General features: G+C 41.9%; 1 protein-coding gene across 3 annotated transcripts in view; it reads left to right on the forward strand.

Annotated features, from left to right (window-relative positions):
- The window catches only part of MSI2 (musashi RNA binding protein 2), a 691,995-nt gene that overhangs the window by 551,622 nt on the left and 118,165 nt on the right, over positions 1-22,208 (forward strand). For all 3 annotated transcript variants that reach the window (XM_040424888.1, XM_040424889.1, XM_040424890.1), the window contains exon 10: positions 133-207. In XM_040424888.1, coding sequence (XP_040280822.1) covers positions 133-207 — 75 coding nt within the window. The remainder of the gene's footprint in view (positions 1-132; positions 208-22,208) is intronic.

Below are 22,208 nucleotides of genomic sequence, written 5' to 3' on the forward strand. Positions count from 1 at the left end.
CAGTATAGAACCCCCCTTCTATGTTTATGTAGCCTTTTTTTTTTCTTTTAGTTTGGTTATTTTGAGGTTTATGGTTTGGTATGGAACATTGCCTAATTCGCTCTTAATGTTTTTGGTTTTTTTTCATTGTAGGCTATCCAAATTTTGTTGCAACATACGGCAGAGGATACCCTGGATTTGCACCGAGCTACAGCTATCAATTTCCAGGTAGTCACTTCTATATCTTGTTTACATTCTAGTATGCTTCCATTGCTAATTCTGTCTTTATTTATATGTATTTTATGGAAAAAATATATATTCAGAAGAAAAACTACAGTGTTTTGAAAAAACACAATCAGCCTATCCTGTCTCTGTCTATTCGGGCATCATATCTGTCTTCTTAAAGACAAAAAACACAGAATTTAAAGGACATCTGTCAGGAGATTTGTACCTATGAAACTGGATGACCTGTTACATGTTCCCTTGGCAGCTGAGGGCATCTGTGTTGGTCCCAGGTCCATACGTGCCCACATTGCTGAGAAAAATGATGTTTTAATATATGCAAATGAGCCTCTAGGAGCAACAGGGGCATTACCATTGCTGCTGCTCCCTCTGCACTTTAATTGACAGGCATGATCACTAGGGTTGAATGCTCTACGGAGATCCGTCACTGTACAGCATTCAAATATATAGGCTCCAGCGAGGGAAATTCGTTATCATCGAAGTTTCATGACTTTTGAACTTGAAAACCATTTTGATTCCGAAGTCGGCTTCAGTACCGTCTGGTACCTCTGTTCCGAAGCCAACTTCGGATTCAAGTTTTAAAATGGTTTTCAAGTTTAAAAATCGAAGTCCGAAGTTATTCACCGAAGTCTTGCAAGATTTCCGTGATAATGAGATTCACCTCACCGGAGCCCATACACTTGAATGCTGTACGGAGACGAATCTCCATACAGCATTCAAACGCAGTTTTGATCAAAGTGACTTTAGGTCTATGATCCGAAGCTCACTTCGCTCATCACTAATGATCATGTTTACACTGCCTGACTTTATCAATCAAAGTGCAGAGAGAGTGGCAGTTGCAGAGAGAGCCGTGCCTCTGTAACTATGACTCCCCTATTGCTCCTAGACTAGTCAGTCCTGTGACTTGTCAAGATCGCTCTCTAAGACCAGGCCCGACAGCCGCTCCCTCCATTTCCTACATGTATATACTGTATGTCACTGTACATACTGTCACTGTATACAATGCCATTGTATAATACTGTTGAGGGGGATACATGTGTAGATACATTGCTATTCCCTTAAAGGAAACCTGTCACCTGGATTTTGGGTATAGAGCTGAGGACATGGGTTGCTAGATGGCCGCTAGCACATCCGCAATATCCAGTCCCCATAGCTCTGTGTGCTTTTATTGTGTCAAAAAAACTATTTGATAGATATGCAAATGAACCTGAGATGAGTCCAGCGTGAAGGAGCCCAGCACCGCCCCGCATCCTCAGAATCTCCTGCTTGCTCCCCAATATCCCAAAGCTAGAGCGCCGCATGTGCAGTGTCGGCATAGTGTTCTTTCCCTGTGCTGGCATCAGCCCCGGTGAACGAACTGCGCATGCGCTAGCTCGCGCATCGCGAGGTTACGGTGCTTTAGCTTTGTGACGTCGGGGAGCAAGGAGGAGATTCGGAGGATGCGGGCGGTGCTGGGCTCCTTCACGCTGGACTCATCTCAGGGACAGGACTCATCTCAGGTTAATTTGCATATCTGTCAAATCTTTTTTTTTTAGACAATAAAAGCACACAGAGCTATGGGGACTGGATATTGCGGATGTGCTAGCGGTGATCTAGCAACCCATGTCCTCAGCTCTATTCACAAAATCCAGGTGACAGGTTTCCTTTAATACCTATTCATGTGTAGCACACAGTAAATTTGGGCATGTCGTGATGTTAACTGTTGAATGTGTCAATAGTGGTTAAAGGGGTTTTCCGATTTGCATAAACATCCATTAAAATAATTATTTATGAAAGTAGCTGTAATTTTGTAATGTATTCCTTTTACTTTTATTTTACCTATCTTCCATTCTGGGCCGTGGTCACATTACCATGTCCATGCAGCTCGCTCTTATTTCCTGTAATGTTCTGTCCATACAGGGGTAGTGATAGCGGAGTGCCTATGTAACTAGGTGGGTGGGAGGAGCCATAAACTAGCTGAGTGTTAGGGACAGTGATAGGGAGAGTATCTGTTTAACTAGCAGGGTGGGAGGAGCTATAAACTAGCTGAGTGTTAGGGACAGTGATAGGGAGAGTGTTTAACTAGCAGGGTGGGTGGAGATATAAACTAACTGGGTATTGTTAGAGGCGGAGATGGAGGTGTGGCAGAGGAAGCAGAAGTGCATCATGGGTTTGGTTAGATACAGCAACAGGAAGTGCTACATACAGGATGGAAACATACCAGAGGGATTTGTTTACATGGGAAAAAGTGTTAGCAGCACCCATGTAACGTTACATTACCCTACTTCGTGAGATTTCCCTACCTCCTAATTTCCTGTTGCACCGGAAATGACGTGTGGAGGCGTTCCTTACTTTTGACGATCTGGGCATGCGCAAAACGACAGTTTTGGGAAAATCTCACTGTGGAGTTCAGCAGCACACCAGGACACTGCGCATGCGCAGGAGAGCCGAAGTTGGGAAATATTACAGCCCATTGAAAATCCATCCGAACTCCGCGCCTGCGCAGTGTGGGGGTAGGGAAAAATGACGTCCAAGTGCGCAAGCGCCGAGGGTAGTATAAATATCCATTTCACAAGCGCTGCTAACCCTTTGCTGGAGCTATTCTCAGAAAGCATGAACATGGCATGAGGTAAGCAACTATATGAGCAGATCTGTTAAAAACCATAGTTTTAACTTCCACACTTATATTAGCTTATCTTAGCTAATCTGACTAATAATTGCAAATTAGTAACGTGCAGAACTGCCGCAAGCACATAATTTATCAGTCATTTTGTTTGTTGTGTCATAAGCAGCTATAAAACCAGATAGATCTGAACATCTTTCTATTACACAACTTTACAGCAGTCTGTAGAATGGAAACCGCAGCGGATGGTCTTGGTGAATGAGGTGCCAGTTGGCTATAGTGCTCTCTAGTGCAGCAGCCATCACCTTCACACTTGCATGCTCCTCTCGCTTTGTCTTTGGTAAGACTGATGCTGTTACATTTGTTTTACAGCTGCTTCCCCAGTCATATCCATTTACGCACACAAAGCATTGAATCTAATGGCACCTCACCAGAATTCAGGATCGCACGATGGCACTTAAGATGCTGTTTCACATAGTAGTTTAGAGAGTTTTTGTCTTCTCACCTGACCTTTTATACGTATTTCCATAACCAGCTAACTGTAGACATGTTTCTAGTTTCACAATATAAAAATCTCTTAAATCTCAATTTGAAATTAATACATGTAAGCAATGGAGATATAAAGACATATCTTCATTTTCAATAGAATTTTTCCCGAAACGGTGGATAAAAGTAAGGATGCCATCCAATATCTCATCATATGATGCTTCCCGTACGTACGGATTAAATCAGGGAGTTGCATGTGTATTCACCCCTGCCTTGTATTGCATTGTTCAGTGTCTTGGAAGATGAAAAACTTGATTTTTTTTTAGTGAAGAGAATCGGCCAATATAATTATACAGTACAGTATCGGTAATATAAAGTTAAAGGAAAATCCAAGCCTGTGGTTTCCTATCTCCTGTCTGTAGCGCCTCCATTATCACTCCCTTCTTATTGATCTATCTGTTACAGTGCCCAGTTCTTGAGATTTGATGCTGTTCCTCCATTACATGCGCCATGACCCAGTGCTTTTTTTCAGCAGTCTTCTGTGTAGGCCTTGGGGGTGGGAATAGGATCCCCTCATGCTGTGTATTATGTGTAATATAGAGCATGAAGCTTCTCATCTTCATATTCCTTTCCTGAGGCCTGCTATTGGCGAACCGTCTAATGGATGGGTCACGTGAAGAAGTCAACATTTGGTGATGTGTGGAGGGGGAGCGTCCTGTTCATTCGTAGTGTTGTATTATTTCTTGTCACTATTCAACAGGGGAGCGATGGAAGCTGGAAGGGTTTCTTATTCTGATGATCACTTTCTTGGTGGGCACAACGTGTTCAGTCTGGTGTAGTGTGAGAGAGCAGATGGAGGGTAAAGCATATTCTTACTTAAGCCTCATTCCTTTTAATCCTTCCCCAAGACCCATAACAGAATAGTTGTGTTATCGGAACGCATTTGTCTCATGTGGCATGATTTTCAGTTTGATCCATGATTGTATTTTTTTAAGACTTTGGAGGAAGCATTAAGGAATTTGCTAAAGACAGCTAGGGAGAAAGGGGTTAATCCCATTTGATCCTTAATTGGTGACTAGATGTTAATTGCTCTAATTAATTGCATTGTAGTCTATTTTTCAACAGGGGAGTGGATTTAAATTGAATTCTTGCACTGATGCTAGAGACGCGGCTGCATTTTATTGTTAATAGTATATTGTGTTTCACAAAGATGTCTGTCAGGACAATAATCTGTTCTATTTATCTCCACGCTGTGCGCGCCACACTTTATAACGTTACCTAGAATTCTGAAGGCCGATGTAAACCACACTTGTCTATAGACACTACATTTCCCTTTAGCTGCTAGTCATGTATCTATTAAGTACAGTGTAACTGCATTCATTTCACTTTTAGTACTTTTTGGGGTGTAGGAATGAAAACCCCAATTACTTTTTTCTTCACGTTCAATGCTTTGATTTGAATGACGTGACGCTGCCGCCCTGCCCGCTGCTTTGATAGTGAGTACTACTACAGGTGATTAGTTTAACAAAGCACCGCCACTGCTAGGGGATGAACTGAAGACCGGTGTAATGGAGTACAGTGACTGCACTGGGCTCCACCTCCTCCCATGGTTAACTTTTATTAACCCCCAAGGTTGTCTCATGACAGCTTATCCCCTATCCACAGGACGGAACCATGTTCCCTCATTTCAATGAATGGGGCTGCCATAGCGCTTGACTATCTCCGACATTTCCGTATAGTTGAATGGAGCGTCAGATACACTTGCATATCTCAGGGATCTCAAGTCTCCCGGACGTTCAGGGAGTCTCCCGCTATTAGATAGCTGCTCCCTGACACCCGCATGTGAGACAATATATCCCGGAAAGGTTTACTGATAGCAGAGCAGAGAGATAAGAGAAGTGACAGGACAGAGTTTAGATTACAAGTTGAATTAACCCTTTAGGGTCAAATTGGCTTCTCAAGGAGATATATATGTTAAAGGCATCCCTTCTTCCGTCTCATTCAGTAGCTATATAACTATTGAGAGAGATGTATTTTTTTTTAAATACATTTACACATTTAACCCTCCATTTTAATTATATTATTTACCCCAGTGTTAAATTCACCCCCCTGGATGCTTGTTTTTTTCCTACAGTGGGGTAGATAATTACACACAGGGTTTTAAAGAATAAACTTCCTGACTCAGACCAAGAGCCGACTCAGCGAGTCAGCAAGTGAATCGAAGCATCCGCGCATGCGCATTGCGCAACCTAAGCTTCGGTTCACTTGCTTCTTGTCAGCTCAGCGAATGAACCAAAGATTCGATTCATGAATCGGTTCATTTGAATGAACGGATTCAAATGAACCGATTCATGTGAAAGATCCGAACTTCCCATCTCTAGTTTACTGGCAGTAAACCTTTCCGGCAACCTGTAGCAGTGTCCCCTTCTCGGCGTGTGCGCACAGTGCAAGAAGAAGCCGATGCCAGCAGTCCGCAACGGCGCATCAGGCTGAGCCTGTGCGCATGCGCGGGATCTCAAAGCGGGAGGAGAGGGAGAGGGAGAGGCGGCACTGAGAAGTAGAAGGCTGCACTGGGCACGAACGGCGATGCGTGCGGCCGGGCACCATGCATCCACAGACCTCCCCTGCTTGGGCACCTTAATTCAATGATTGACAGGTTAGTAAAACCTGTTTATTCCACAGAATAAAGCCACAAATAGCTTTTATAAGGCCACCTTAGAAATCAGAATGCTGCCTGGACATGAGCATATGTTTAGCTCACAGGGCTTATAGGTGGTGACAGAATCCCTTTAATCATATACATAAATATGATAATTTGGGGCAGGGTAATGAGCCCAGTCCTCCACACCATAGAGCAAAGTGTGCAGATACTGCATATGTTTGGAAAATGTAATAAAAAGTTTGTGAAAGAAAAAAAAAGAAAACCTCCTTGAAATGAGTTTTTGCAGGTTGGGATGTCTGATATCTGCCATTACATTTGAATGAGGCTGCGCCCGCCACTCGTTGAAGTGATTGGCGGAGGCCCCAGCGATCGGATTCCCACCAGACACTTTAGACCTATAGATAGGGGATGAGCTGTTGTTATGGGACAACTCCTTTACAGATGTGTTACTAATGATCCAGGGCTTACTACTATACTTATGGGAGAGAAGTTATGTTATCAAAATATCATCAGCAACTCTTACTGTTTTTCTTATAGCTTTCTTAGAAATATTACGTCTCGGTCATGTTTTGTGTGCTTCATCATGTAAGTGCTTGTCATGTATCATTATTGTGCAGTGTGTACTTAGCACAATGCAGGAAAACTAACCTCTTACTAGTTGCTGAAGGTTAGGCTACTTTCACACGTTTGGTGCGGATCCGTCATGGATCTGCACAGATGGATCCGTTTATATAATACAACCGTCTGCATCCGTTCAGAACAGATCCGTTTGTATTATCTTTAACATAGCCAAGACGGATCCGTCTTGAACACCATTGAAAGTCAATGGGGAACGGATCCGTTTTCTATTGTGCCAGATTGTGTCATAGAAAACGGATCCGTCCCCATTGACTTACATTGTGTGTCAGGACGGATCCGTTTGGCTCTGTTTTGTCAGATGGACACCAAAATGCTTCAAGCAGTCTTTTGGTGTCCGCCTCCAAAGCGGAATGGAGACGGGACGGAGGCAAACTGATGCATTCTGAGCGGATCCTTATTCATTCAGAATGCATTAGGGCAAAACTGATCCGTTTTGGACCGCTTGTGAGATCCCTGAACGGATCTCAGAAACGTTAAGCCAAAACGCCAGTGTGAAAGTAGCCTGAGTCTGTATTTTGAGAGGGTTCAAGGTCGTCTTAATGGACTTGTTTGAGAGAGATCTCAAATTCTGATGCCTGGAGAAAAAGCTGCAGGGGCTTGCTAGGAAGGTGTCCTATAGTTAGGCAATTATACGATACAGGAGGAAATCAATGTGATTATCCAAAACGCAGGAAGAGGTTGAATATGAAGCATTGAAGCTGGCATCTCCATAATTAGCAGGCACCTTGGTTTTGTTTTGACATGTCCTTTAGGAGCTGCCATCATTAATATTTGCTAAGACATGTGAAAAATGAAGGTCCTAATACAGTTTTGCCAGGAATAGAAGGGCTGCTGGCTGGGGCTTCCTCTTGATGACCAGCTCGCAAACACCTTCAGTCACAATCTCAGTCATTTGAAAGATGGAGCCTCAGAAGATGAGCGTTTTAACTGCTCGTGTGATAGCATGGTTCCTGACACTATTATCAGATTACAAACACCTTCCTTACAATCCTATATTGGTTGGAAACGGTTCTTTGAAAAGGAACACAAAATGTATTTTGCAGTGAGATGGATTAGACACCTGAGATGCTTCTCCCTGAATGCCTGCCCATAAAAAACCCCATAGTAATTGCTGCCGACACCTCCGTATCCACTGTAATTGTTGGCCCCAGGTGATTGATTCTTTACTTAGGAATTAGGTTTGCCCTTGTGCATCATTAATTACAGACCATAGTCTTAAGGCTGAGTCTCCATGTTGTGGCTGCGGTGTCGTAGTGCGCTGCAGACTCGAGAACTGTCCTCAGAATCCCAGCAGTTTACCTCGAAGTGTTGCAATTTCACATCAAGTACACGTGAAGCGCAATGTTTTTATGTGCTTTATCTGTGCTTACTTCAAAACTGCAGCAATTCGCGAAAAATCACTGTAATTTTGCTGCGCAGTTCTCTTCTGTGTGAAATAGTTCCGCGCCACAGCTGCAACGTGGGAACCCAGCCTTCTAGTTTTTTGATAAAGAAGGCTGGTTTAGGTGCTGTCCATAAGAACACCATTGATTTTATTACTACAGATTCATCAACTCTTTCACTACTTTTGGAAGTATATATTTAAGTTGGTTTTGTTGTCATTAAGTTAAGCAGTTGCTTACAAAGTCTGTATCATTTCAGAATATGTTACCATTTTATTTTACACGGAAGGGTCTAGTATCCACATTGTACTTCGGTCCAGTCACAGTAGACATGCGAGTTCTGTAATTTTTTTCCACTTTTTCTACTCCATGTCCATCACACATAAACGCTATGGTTTAATGACTGAATACTGTAAATGGACTACTAATGTTAGAATTTTAATATAGTGTTTCTTAGGGAATAGAACTGAGAAACATATGTATGGTTTGTTTATTTTTTAAACGTGTCACCCAGGATTTTTTTGTATCTTAAAATTTTCTGGTATTGAAGCTCAGCCCTATTTACTGTAAATAGGATCATTTTTAGAGTAATGTAATACTTGTACACATAATGTTACTTGATTTTTGTGTTTTATTTATGTATTAGATGAAACCTGTGGGGGTGACTTTATTGCTCCATAATATGCTCTATTTCAAAGCTGAATATATGCTACAGAAATTGGCCTTTCAAAATAGCCTTAAAAGGATTTTCTAGGGGAATGTTATTTTAAAATGATGTCGAAATAAGTAATAATAACAAATAATCATTACTCACCTCACCGATCCCCAGCTGCTGCTGTTCAGCTGCTGCAGTGGTCCCGGTCCCTCTCCCTTTTCCGGTTTCTAACTCGACACGCATGAAATGGCTTGGATTGTTCGCTCAGCAAATCTCTGGCCACAGTGGTGATCTTCATCAGCCTGTGATTTGCTGAGCAGTCAGTCCAAGCCAGTTCCGGCATGTCAAGCCTTGTATTAAGCCTCCATCATGTACAGTTATATTATGGTGATCAGGCAGACAAAGGATCTGTGCACTCACAATCACTGTGAGGATTGACTGACAGCCAGGCTTCCGCTGTAATATATCAGAGATATGTTTGATGCAAGATGTTTAACCCCTTAGATTCCATAGTCAGTAGCGACCATGGCATCTAGGCAGTTAGAGATAATGAGCTCCATGTCCCTATCGGCCCCCTGTGAATGGAATTATTTTGTGCTGATGTGTTGTTATGGCAGGTAGGGGCCTAGCAAAGACCTGCCATGACTGTATGCCTATTAGGCTGTGTCTGTAGGCACAGTCTAATGAATAGCCTGTCAGTCTTGCGGTGACAGGCTATAGTGCATTGGTATACAATTATGATGTTCCCTAGTGGGACTATAAAATAATAATTAAAGGGTTAATTGAAAAATAAATAAAAAAAATTCAATAAAAGTGGTTTTATTTAGTAAAATCACACGCACATATACATTGTATTGTGGCATGTTATAACTAGTTGATTCTCTGGTGCACAGCCTGCCAGATGATGTGCCAAATTTATAAAGAGGCATCAGTCAAAATGTATTCCATTTTTCTCCAGTGGGCTTTAGACTATGACTGTCTAAAAAAATGCAGTCCTCGTAAATCTTCCCCTATACAGAGCAATTTGGAAAGCCTTTAGACCCTTTTACTTTGTGCTGAAAATAAAAAAAATATAAACAAGTTCCCCCCCCCCCCATAAATCTACAGTTAATGATACATTGAAAACAGAATTTTAAAATATTTGCTAATTTATTAAAAAGGAAAAACTAAAATTTAGCATGGACATAATTATTTAAACTCTTTGCTATGACACTTAAAATTTTGCTATGGAGGCCTCCTATTTCTCTTGGTCATCTTTGAGATGTTTCTACACCTTGACTGGCCGATTCACTAAACTAAGTAATCGGTGGCCTTGGTAAGAGAGGTGACCCGGAACCCAATGGTCGCTCTGGCTGAGCTCCAAGGATCTTGTATGCCAATGAGAGTAACTTTCGGAAGGTAAACCAACCATTTAGGTTTTCTACCAATCTGGTCTTTATATCAGAGTTGCCAGAAAGAAGCCTCCCTTCAATAAAATATATATGAAAGTCCACCCGGAGTTTGCAAAAAGCACCTTAAGGACTCTCGGACTCTGAAAACAAGACTTTTTGGTCTCAATTCTAAGCATTGTGTCTGGTAGAAACCCACACCAGGCACTTATCTGCCTCCTCCACTTCCTCCTCAATAGACAACCTCTCGTTCCCAACTGAAACAGGGCATAGCCCTGCTCCTAGGGTTGAGCGGTATACCAGTGTTCGCGATATACCGCGGTATTAAAAAACGGCGATATGGCGATATCGCTTTTTTCTAATTACCGCAGTATTTTGTGACGTCATCGAAGCGGTCATGTGCTTTGTCCACTTCTAAATCTGCGTCCTCCCGCCCCTGCACCTTGCATATCGCTGAGTATGTTTACTTCCCCTCCCACCACTCGCTCCTGGCTCCTTCTTGCTCCGCCTCCCTTAGTCTCCAGACTCCACTCACCATTTGACATCACCGTCCGTCACCCACCCGTGCCGGTTCTATTGTATGTGGCGAACTCTGTGTGAGTAGGGTGTCTCTGGAGAGACTTTTCCTGCGGCTGCCTTGCTTGTGTGCTCTGATGACGAAATTACAACCGCAGGAAAAGTCTCTCCAGACTCCCTCCGCAGAAGAGTTCGCCACTTCGCCCGACTCCTGGCCTGCGAGGAGTGTCAAGGCAGAGGAACAGGAGTGAGTGAGAGACCCTAAAAAGCATAGAATAGTGTCAGCACATTGATCTATAATAGCAGGCATTAGGAAATAATGAGTCACATGAGTCCCCCAAACATGAGCAACAAGAAGACATTACTGTATGTATGGTGGCCTGTGGCCACAAGACTTTATTATAACATCTCCTTGTGGCCCCCACCCCCTACAGTATAACGTCTCCTTGTGGCCCCCATACAGTGTAACGTCTCCTTGTGGCCCCCATACAGTGTAACGTCTCCTTGTGGCCCTCCATACAGTGTAACGTCTCCTTGTGGCCCCCCATACAGTGTAACGTCTCCTTGTGTCTGCCCCCATAGAGTATAATGTCTCCTTGTGTCTGCCCCCATACAGTATAATATCTCCTTGTGGCCCCCATACAGTATAACATCTCCTTGTGGCCCCCATACAGTATGTCTCCTTGTGGCTGCCCCCATACAGTATAATGTCTCCTTGTGGCTGCCCCCATACAGTAGAACGTTTCCTTGTGGCTGACCCCATACAGTATGTCTCCTTGTGGCTGACCCCATACAGTATGATGTCTCCTTGTGGCTGACCCCATACAGTATAATGTCTCCTTGTGGCTGCCCCCATACAGTATAATGTCTCCTTGTGGCCCCCATACAGTATAACGTCTCCTTGTGGCTGACCCTATACAGTATAATGTCTCCTTGTGGCTGACCCTATACAGTATAATGTCTCCTTGTGTTTTTTCTTTTAAACGGGTATTCATCACGATATATATCGTTATCGCAATACATTTCTTAATATCGTTATCGTCTGAATATTTTTGATATCGCCCAACCCTACCTGCTCCCCCCTCCCTCCTATCATATGTGTAAAGTGAAGCATCGCTATGCTGTCTGTTTCACGCTGTGCTGCTGCCACAACTATTGCTGCCATTATACCATTACCCCTACACACCTAACCTTTCCACATCCACAGTGTAATGCTTCTGCTCCCAAATAAAAGGGAGGATTTTTCCAGGCTTGTTCAGAACAAGTGAATGCTTCTTCTGGCACTACTGTGTGTGTGTGTGTGTGTGTGTGTGTGTGTGTGTGTGTGTCAGTCAAGCATCTTCTACTTTTAAGGCATCATTTTTGGAATTCTTGTTGAGAACAAGACACAGTTTTTTCCCGTACATCGTGTGTGTTCAACACCATCTGTCCCAAATAAGGGACAATTTTTGGAACCCTTTAAACAGCCTGTTTATTAACACTATTAACCATTCGTTTACCCACAGCTATGTATGTCAGTGACACTCTGACATTATTTGGTATTGCTGTCATTGCATTCAAGAGCCGGGGGAAGGTGAGGGTGCAAAAATTTAAGAGATTTGTTACCGGTGATGTTGCTCATACACATTTGTATCCTATGCAGAGGGTCGGATGACAACAAGAACACACATGAACATCAATATCCCTTCCCTTGATAAAAGTTTTTAACGATTTTTTTTTTTATAAAGGGGAATAACTCTTAAAATCTTTGTATAGGGTTTATTTAGCCAGTTTAATGTGAATATGTCTTATTGAAAATGCAGTCCAATCTGTTAGCAGCATGCTAAAGAGCAGGAGGAGCTGAAGAAGACTAAATATTAAATTTTCTGGGAAAAGATTGGTTAAAACTTGAAATTGTTAATTGAAATCCCTGTTCACTCTGGGTTTAGGAGTCCAGTGGAATATCTGTTCATACAGTGATAGCTGCCAACCACTGAATAAGACTAGACTCATGATCAGAATGAGCAGAAATTAAAATGAAAAAAATATATGTATGTCATACTTTATAGTTTTATATAAAACTATATAAATTATTTGGGGAAAAAAAAGTATTGGGAAAACCTCTATATCATTGAGAGCAGGTGTTTGAGTCACATTGCTACACTTGTATAACATCCAGCCCCTAGCCATGCAGTCTGCCTTTACAAAGATTTTAGAAAAAATGGCTCACTCTAAAGAGCTCACTGAATTCAAGTGTAGGACTTTAAGGCCCCTTTCACACGGGCGAGAATTCACCTCACGCATTGCACCCGCACTGAATCCGCACCCATTCACTTTGATTATCTGCACAGCCCCATTGGTGATTCTCACGCATCACTTGTGTGTTGCGTGAAAATCGCAGCATGTTCTATATTCTGCGTTATTCACGCAACGCAGTCCCCATAGAAATGAATGTGGCTGCGTGAAAATCGCAAGAATCCGCAAGCAAGTGCGGATGCGATGCGATTTTCACGCATGGTTGCTAGGAGATGATAGGGATGAGCAACCCTGGACCCCATTAAAGTCTATTCTCTATATTATTTTCCCTTATAACATTGTTATAAGGGAAAATAATAGTATTCTTAATACAGCATTCTTAGTAAAATGTGCCTTGAGGGGTTAAAAAAAAATAAAAAAATGGGCTCACCTCATCCACTTAATCGCGCAGACGGCATCGTCTTCTTTCTTCTTCTTTCAGTACCTGCAAAAGGACCTTTGACGTAATTGCGCAATCTTCATTCAGCAGGACCTGCGCTGACGTTACCACGTGGTGAGCACGATTACTTCATCAAAGGTCCTTTTGCAGGTCCTGAAAGAAGAAGAAAGAAGACGATGCCGGCTGCGCGATCAAGTGGATGAGGTGAGTTAACTTTTTTTTTTTAACCCCTCAAGGCACATTTTACTAAGCATTCTGTATTAAGTATGCTATAAAATTTTCCCTTATAACCGTGTTATAAGGGAAAATAATAAAATCTACACAACACGGAACCCAAACCCGAACTTCAGTGAAGAAGTTCGGGTCTGGGTACCACATTCAGTTTTTTATCACGTGCGTGCAAAATGCATTGCACTCGAGCGGAAAAAACTGAACAGCACAACACAATCGCAGTCAAAACTGACTGAAATTGCTTGCGCACTCGCGCGTGTTTCCCGCAATGCACCCAGGATGCATCCGGAGCAAATCCGGGACGCCCGTCTGAGAGAAGCCTAATAGATGCCACCGTTGCAACAAGTCAGTTTGTGAAATTCCTCCCTTCCTTGATATTCCTCAGTCCTTTGTGAGTGGTGGTATTGCAGATTGGAACCATAGCAATTCAACTACAAAGTGGCAGACATGAGGTTACAGAGCAGGGTCCCCAACTCTCTGCTGACTCAGTAACTGCAGAATCCTAAACCTCCTCTGGTATTGACAGCAGCACAAACACTGTGCACCAGGAGCTTCATGGCATTGGTTTCCTTGGCCAAGCAGCATGAAAGCCTTACATCACCAGGCACAAGGCCAAGTGTCGGGTGGAGAGGTGTACAGCATGCCACCATTGTACTCTGGAGCAATGAAAAAGTGTTCTATGGAGTGACTAATCACACATCTCTGTCTGGCAGTCTGATGAATGAGTTCGGGTTTGGCAAATACCAAGAGATCCTTTCTTGACTGACTGCATTGTGCCAACTGTAACGTTTGGTGAAGGAGAGATAATCCTATGGGGTTGTTTTTCAGAGGTTAGCTTATAACCCTTTGTTTCAATGAAGGAAAATTTTATGTAACCTGTCACCGCAAAATGTAGTGCAATCTGCAGAAGGAGCTGGAAAAAGAGTCAGTATAACTTGTAATCCATTCATACCAAGATATTTTTGGGAAATGGTATGCTTTCAACCTTGTGGGAACAGTTTGGGGAAGGCCATTTTCTGTTTGAAGTGAATGGGATTGAGCTGCACCCAGGCCATGTGACATAGTTGCGACGTCAGTGGCCTGCAGGAAGCACCGAGAAGGCATCAGCGCTACTGAGAGCGCTACTGCCTTCTCAAAGCGGTCGGCTGGGGTCCTGGGTATCGAACCCCCACCAATCAGATGCTGATGACCTATCCAAAGGATAGATTATCCAGAAGAAAAAGGTAAAGAACCTCTTTAAACTCAAATAGGGATTGTGTCTTCACATTTAGTCAGCACAGTCAATTAGTGCTTTGACTCAACCTTACAGTTGAAGTCTATGTCATGGATATTATAGGTATTTGAATTTAGAATACAAAAATCACAGTTTTTATAGATGAGAAGGAAGTTGACATTTTTTCTGACTCTGTTTCATAGGATAAGAATACTCCTGCTATTATTTTTCAAGCACCCAAGTGTATATGCCTCTCCTTGTGATACTACACTTCATTTCATGGGCATTGTTAAACTGTGTTTGTACATATCACTTGAAATCACTTTTGAAGTTCTTATATAAAATTGAGGCTTTTATTCGTTAAATCAGGTTTCTATAGCTCTGCTAGATTCTTGTTGAAGACTGGTGACAGTCACTTTCCTCATCATTGTCCAAGTTGAAAGAGACTTAATTTGAGCTACGGGGATGGTTCAAGAAATCTTTTCATATCTTTAATGGACATGAGAGGGTTTGTAAAAAAAAAAAAAAAAAAAAAATATTCTTGTTTTTCATTAATTAAAAATGTTTTAAACATAGCTCCTTTTGTGTGACAGTGGTGTCACAGAAGTTAGACCTTCAAGTATGCTGCAAGGTTACAGGAGAAATGTCTCTGTATAGTTATGCACTAGCAGAGTTCATTTGTTAAATATGGGTTTTACATTTTAGTCTATAGAGATAGCTGTTGAATTGGTATGTTATACTTATTTTACTCGTCAAGAGACATTTCTCCTGTAACCTTGCAGCATTTTTGTGATTGTGCCAACAACTTAAGATGCTGCATTAATTCTGTTGAAAGTGAAGTGGCAAAGAAAGCACGAGTTCACAATATATTTTGCTGTTACCTTCATAACACAGGTTTGAGACTATGCCAGCAATTAAACGTGTTCCCAAAACTCCTGCGTTTGGATTCAACCAAACTAGTGGTTATAGCAATGAAATATCATTACATTGGCCATTACAATAATACCGCCTGCCTATTGTGTAGGTCCCCCAAGTGCCACCAAAACAACTCTGATCCACAGAGGCATGAACTCCTCAACACCTCTGAACATGTCTCGTGGTATCTAGCACCAAGATGTTAGCAGCAGATTTTTTAAGTTCTGTAGATAGCGACGTGGGGCCTCTATGGATGGGACTTATTTGTCCAGCACATCCTATAGATGTTCCATTAGATGGAGTTCTACGGAATTTTGCCAAGTCAGCACCTTGAACTCTATGCCGTATTCAGCCATAACATTAAATTCACTGGCACCTGCCAAAGGGTTGGGATATATTAGGCAGAAAATGAATAATCTGTTCTGAAGTTAATGTGTTGAAAGCAGGAAAAATGGGCAACTGTAAGGGCCAAATTGGGACGGCCTTTACACTTACACAGCTGGGTCAAAACATCTCCCAAAATGCCCTATTTGTGGTAGTAAAGGAAGGACAAACAGTGAATTTACAAACAGGGTCATGGAGCATCCGAGGCTCCTTGATGCATTTTGAGAGAGAAGGCTAGCCTCCCTGGTCCAATGCCACAGAAGAGCTACCATAGCAAAAATTTACTGAAAAACGAATGCAGACTATGATAGAAAGTTGTCAGAACACACAGTGAATGACAGCTTGTGATTAATGGGACTGCATAGCTGCTGACTGGTCTTAGTGCCCATGCTGACCTCAGTCTACCATGGAAAGAACCTACAGTGGGCAGATAACCATCGTAACTAGATCATCGAGCAGTGTAATAAGGTGCTGATGAATCACGTTTTCTTTTGCATCATTTGGACATCCAGCCACGTGTGTGTTGCTTGCTTTAGGAGGATGCACTATAGTAAGAAGGCATAGTCGCAGAGGTGGTGTGATGCTCTGGGCTTTGGTCTGTTGGGATATCTTGGGTTATGGCATTCATATGGTTGTTACTTGATATGTACCACCTACCTAAATGTTATAGGCCAAGTATGCCCTTTTATGGCAGTTGTATTCCCCAATAGCAGAAGCATCTTTCAGCAGGATAATGGATCCTGTCACAATGCTAAAATAGTTCTGGAAAGGTTTGGGAAACATGATAAAGAGTTCACTGTGTCGCCTTGCTCTTCAAATACTCTAGCTCTCAATCTGATGGAGCATATGTGGGATATGTTGGACAAATAAGGCCTCACCTCACAATTTACACTAGTCAAATAATCTGCTGCAAATGTCTTAATGCCAGAGCACCTTTAAAAGTTTTGTTAAATCCATGCCATATCCAAGCCATTTTCTGATGCACCTACCGAATTTTCGGGAGCTTGTTTTAATGTTATAGCTGATCCTGTGATCCTGTTGTTTTGAGCCACTTTAAAGTAAATATCTAGTTTTGAGCTTACTAGTTTTCCATCAGGACAAAATAAATTTAATACAAATATCCATAACTATAAAACACCCCAACCATATCATAGGAAAGAAAAGTAAATGTCATATCCCGTGGTTTCCAAATCTGTTTCATTGCTTCCACTAATACTTTGTGTAGATTTTCATTTTTTAGCAATTAAAGGGCTATCTCACTTCAGCAAATGGCATTTATCATGTAGGTAAAGTTAATACAAGGCACTTACTAATGTATTGTGATTCTCCATATTGCCTCTTGTGCTGGATTCATTTTTCCAAAACAGTTCACAGATGAGCAGCCCCCCAAACCCATGTGGGTAAAATCAATTGAGAGTAGAAGTGTATAGAATACTTCCTTTATATCGTACCTGGTGCAAGTAGCATTCGGATCCTGGCTTAGAATCCCAGCAAATATAAATCCAAAGCATCTGCAGCGCCCATCCATTTTAAGAAAAATGGTTTATTTACCAACATACATAGCAACATTTCAACTTCAGTGAGTCTTGTGACAGTATATAAAGAGGGGGGGGGGGTGCACCCATCAAGAGGTAACACCCATTTGATTATACATACACATTCAAATTGTGACAGATATTCCTAAGATATATCAAATGTCCATATCAAGTATGTAGAACATAATATGTATAATCAGACACAGACCCTTTCCATCACATTATACACTGCTCATTTCCATGGTTATGACCACCCTGCAATCCAGCAGCAGTGGCCGTGCTTGCACACTATAGGAAAAGACACCAGCTTCTTTGGTGGCTGGGATCGTGGGAATGTGCATAGGCTTGCACTTTTTCCTATAGTGTGCAAGCACAACCGTCGCTGCTGGATTGCAGGATGGTCATAACTATGGAAACAAGAAATGTATCATGCGATGGCAAAATGAATGCAGCCAGCAAAGAAAGCAATATGAACAATCACAATACATTAGTAAGTGCCTTGTATTATCTCTGTCTACATGATAAATACCATTTGCTGAAACCCCTTTAATGATCTGTCCTGAAATCACCGTAAGTTCTAAATAATGCTAATTTGTGATTTTTTTTTTATCAGTCATCAGCCTTTGAACACTCCCCAAGATACAGAAAATGGAGTCCTTAGAAACATTTACTTTAAACACAAGGCTTAATATTTCTGTAATTTCAATTTTGGTAACCACCAAAGTGAATTTAACAGGTCAACCATTTCCCAATTATATTGGGAACATTTGATGTCTCTGGTTGTCCAATAACAAAAATAGGGGGTCTGATACAATCTGTGGATTAAAAAAAGTGAAACATTGCGTGGGCCCCTCAAGGTTACATTAACCCCTTTTCGACCTCCGCTATACATGTACTGTGGAATTCTGGTCTTTAAACATGGCGCCCACTCAGAAGCTGAGCAGGCGCCATAGACACAAGGTTTCTGCTGTTTTACACAGCAGACATGTGGAGGCAATGTTTGTGGTCGGCAATAATGCAGATTACAGACATTTAACCTCTCAGATGCCATGGTTGCCAATTGAGACCACAGCATCTGAAAGGGCTTTCACCAGGAGTACTGCACTCCCGGTGGCTGAATGGCTCCCTTGTGCTGAGACTGGAAGAGCCCCTCAGTTGCGGTGGGGCAGCCTCTGTCCTTCAGAAGGTGCCGAGGCCTGCCACAGGCATGTTCCTATGGAGTCCTGCCTGAATCTCCAATAGGCTGTAGTGATGACTGATTGCAGTCTATAGGAGAAGCAATCTGATGATCGCACGTTAAAGTCTCCGAGTGTGACTTGAAAAAGTAAAAAAAAAGTTTTAATAAAATTTTACATTCAACCCCTTCCTCAACGTTTAAAATAAAAAGTAAAAAAAAATAAACCTCATTAGCAACACTATGTCGATAAATGCACGAACTAAAATATAAACCTATTTTTCCCATATGGTGAACACTGTAAACTGAAAAAAATCAAAAGGGCCTGTGCGCAATTATTATTGAACTATAAAGAGCTGCGGAATTATAAATAAAGACTATTATTAGGATGTAGTTCTCTAAATAATTATTAATTGCCGTGTTAGTGTAGAAATGATCAAGTGGGAATAATTCTGGTAATAAGCTCTCTGGGAGAAACGCTCTTCTTGATCTTGGACTACCCCCCTTTTATTAGTTTAGTATTTTTATTTGTTTTACTTGTAGATATTTTGGATAGTTTTGGCAAAGTTGTTACTTTGGTATTGATTTAATATGCTATAAACATTATAGTTAGGCTTTGTTCACATCACCGCTCTGGCTTTCCGTTCTCCTGCTCTGTCTAGGAGCAGGAGAACGGAAAGGACGGAAAAGGCACATAACTGACACCAAACTGAGTCAAACGGAGCCTAAGGACCCCATAGACTATAATGGGGTCCGTTATGTTTCCGCTCAGAAGATGATTTTTAAGCGGAGACAAAAGTTGTGCATGCAGGACTTTTGTCTCCGCTTAAAAATCATCTTCTGAGCGGAAACATAACGGACCCCATTATAATCTATGGGGTCCTAAGGGCTCTGTTTGACTCAGTTTGGTGTCAGTTATGTGCCTTTTCCGTCCTTTCCGTTCTCCTGCTCCTAGACGGAGAAGGAGAACGGAAAGGCTGAACGGTGATGTGAACGTAGCCTTACCATCCGTTTCTGAGAGTGTAGCTGAAAAGTAGCCACCAAAGTGTCCTTACATCCTATTTTCACAAGAGCTCAGGCTCTGTTCTTCTCCAGTCTAGTCTGACTTAGGAAAGGTTGAAGTGAGAGCTGCATATACTGTACTTGCAGCTTTTACCTCCGCCTGTGACGAGCAGGCAGCATGCCCAGAGAGTAGGCACACAGACTGGCCTTTTGCCCCTGTATAGGTTTACACATTAACCCTTTATGGGTTACTGCAGATCAGGTCCTATTCACTTCAATGTGCTAGTTCCAGCGTTGGAGGCAGCGGGGGTACAGGGTGTTGGACCTTTACTGATTACATATTAATGACCTATCCTGAAGATAGGTCATCAATATCAGGAGCCTGGAAAACCGCCTTTTGTTTTTCCAACTGTAATGCGACTGTTAGGGGGTTAAAGAGATTTTCAAAGATTAGAAAAAAAGAAACACACACTTGTCCACTGTACTGTGTGTTTGTATATATAATATATATATATATATATATATATATTTGTTAGGTTGGGGATCTGAGAGTTTGATATGAGGTCTGAAGTCTTATTTTCCTCCTCTAAAACCTGGGGTGCGACTTATCATCAGGTATACGGTGATAAATACGGTGTGTGAGTGTGTATATATATATATATATATATATATACATACACTCATGTATGGATTTAAGCTAACCCCCAGTAAATCAGTATCTCTTTTGGATTACTAGGTACAATTACAGCAAAGTCATATGAAATAATGTGAATTTACAATGTAGTATAAGCGGCTGAGAAGTGACAAGACTGGTTTTGTAGACTGACTCTGGAGTCTAGGACATCTGATGTGTGGAGTGGAGCGCTGTGCACAGCCTGATCCTTGGCAATATGCAGCTAAGAGGCTTTTAAAAATGTTACAAGAGTTGTCTCACTATCAACACAGCTGGTGCTATGTAAAACCATTGCAATATTTCCATAAAATCATTTTGTAGATCACTCCCTGATGGTCTGTAATGAAAACAATAACCATTAAAAGCAGCTTTTTGTGTGCAGGGAGAAAAATCTCCTCTGTACTGTGGAATATGAACATATAATTCCCAGTAAAAGCAAGTGGCTTTCCAGTGTGGAGCCTGTTTCAGTACAGATGGCTCCTAGTCTGTACAAACACCACCGCAGTAGTCCATGGCCCTTGTCTGCTTTATCACAAGCCATGCACATTGTGTAGTGGTAATACAGGTGGTAACATATGCATCCGATATCATTCAGTGTGGTTTATACGTACTGTATATCAGTGACCCATTAGTGACATTTAAAGACTTCATTGTCACCATGACTGAAACTTTAAATACATAAGCCCCCAAATATATCTAAAATAGGACCCGTCAGTCTGGACATGTTGACTCTAAATGGAGATTAGGAGTTTGTTGATCAAGGAGCCACGTGCTTGGTTTCCTTTCCATCTGCGGTATTCTTTAGGGCCTTTTACAGGGATAGATGATCAAGCAAATGATTGCAGTCGAGAACTTTTGTACCTGATCATTACCCTTCGATAAGATGGCCAGCTGTCAGACGATAAATGAGCAAATGCTTGCATCTTGGCTGATCGCATCTTTTCCGTACACAAAAACATTATTTTTTCTTGGCAGCACCAGTGTCAGACTGGGAGTTCCCTGGGCTACCAGAGGAAATTATTTGTGATGCTAAACCCCAATATCATCAACCATGTTTAATCCGTTTTGAATCAAAGCACTAGACCCTAGTGACAAGTGATTGACTCAGAAGGCTTCCTGATGTTTTTATTTTTCTTTCAACTGGATCTTTGGGGCCCATTATGGTATCGGAGTCTGGGCCCACTACAGGATCCTCTGGTACTCAGGTGGGCAAGGTTGACCCTGGACAGCACATTGCCCTGTTTAAATTGGAGATCCGCTGCCGAGAATGCTGGAAATAAATAACCGCACGAACAATCGTTAACTAGTGAGTGATCATTCATGCAACTATTACCCAATTATCTTCCAGTTTAAAAGAGTGCAGAACCATCTTGCTGTATCGTTGATTGGTGAAAGAAAGGAAGGCAATTACAATCGCTTGCCCAGTCATTCGCCTGTGTAAAACGCTCTTTAGGCTCTGTTCACCGCGCCATTTTGTTTTATATTTAAACTTCAATTGGAAGTATATATCCAAACTATTCTCCAGTGGCCGCAACATATACTCTGCCTAGACATTCTTACCTTTACTCCTCTGCACAGGAATGTGCCACAAGCTATGCTCTCCTATACCGGGAAAGAAACAAGGTATACTGACACAGGACACTTTTGTGGCGTACACTGGGTGCACCGCTAGAGGCTTTTCCAGTGCACACGCTGAACCTGCTCATAAATTACATGTGTACAGAGTCTAATACGTTTTTTCATCTGAAAATTTGGAAGACATCAATAGTTTTCCGATCCAGTGTTGTCACAGACTTAAAGGGAACCTGTCACCTGGATTTTGGGTATAGAGCTGAGGACATGGGTTGCTAGATGG

Source organism: Bufo bufo, chromosome 3 (genome assembly GCF_905171765.1).
Source record: "Bufo bufo chromosome 3, aBufBuf1.1, whole genome shotgun sequence".
Taxonomy (NCBI): Eukaryota; Metazoa; Chordata; class Amphibia; order Anura; family Bufonidae; genus Bufo; species Bufo bufo.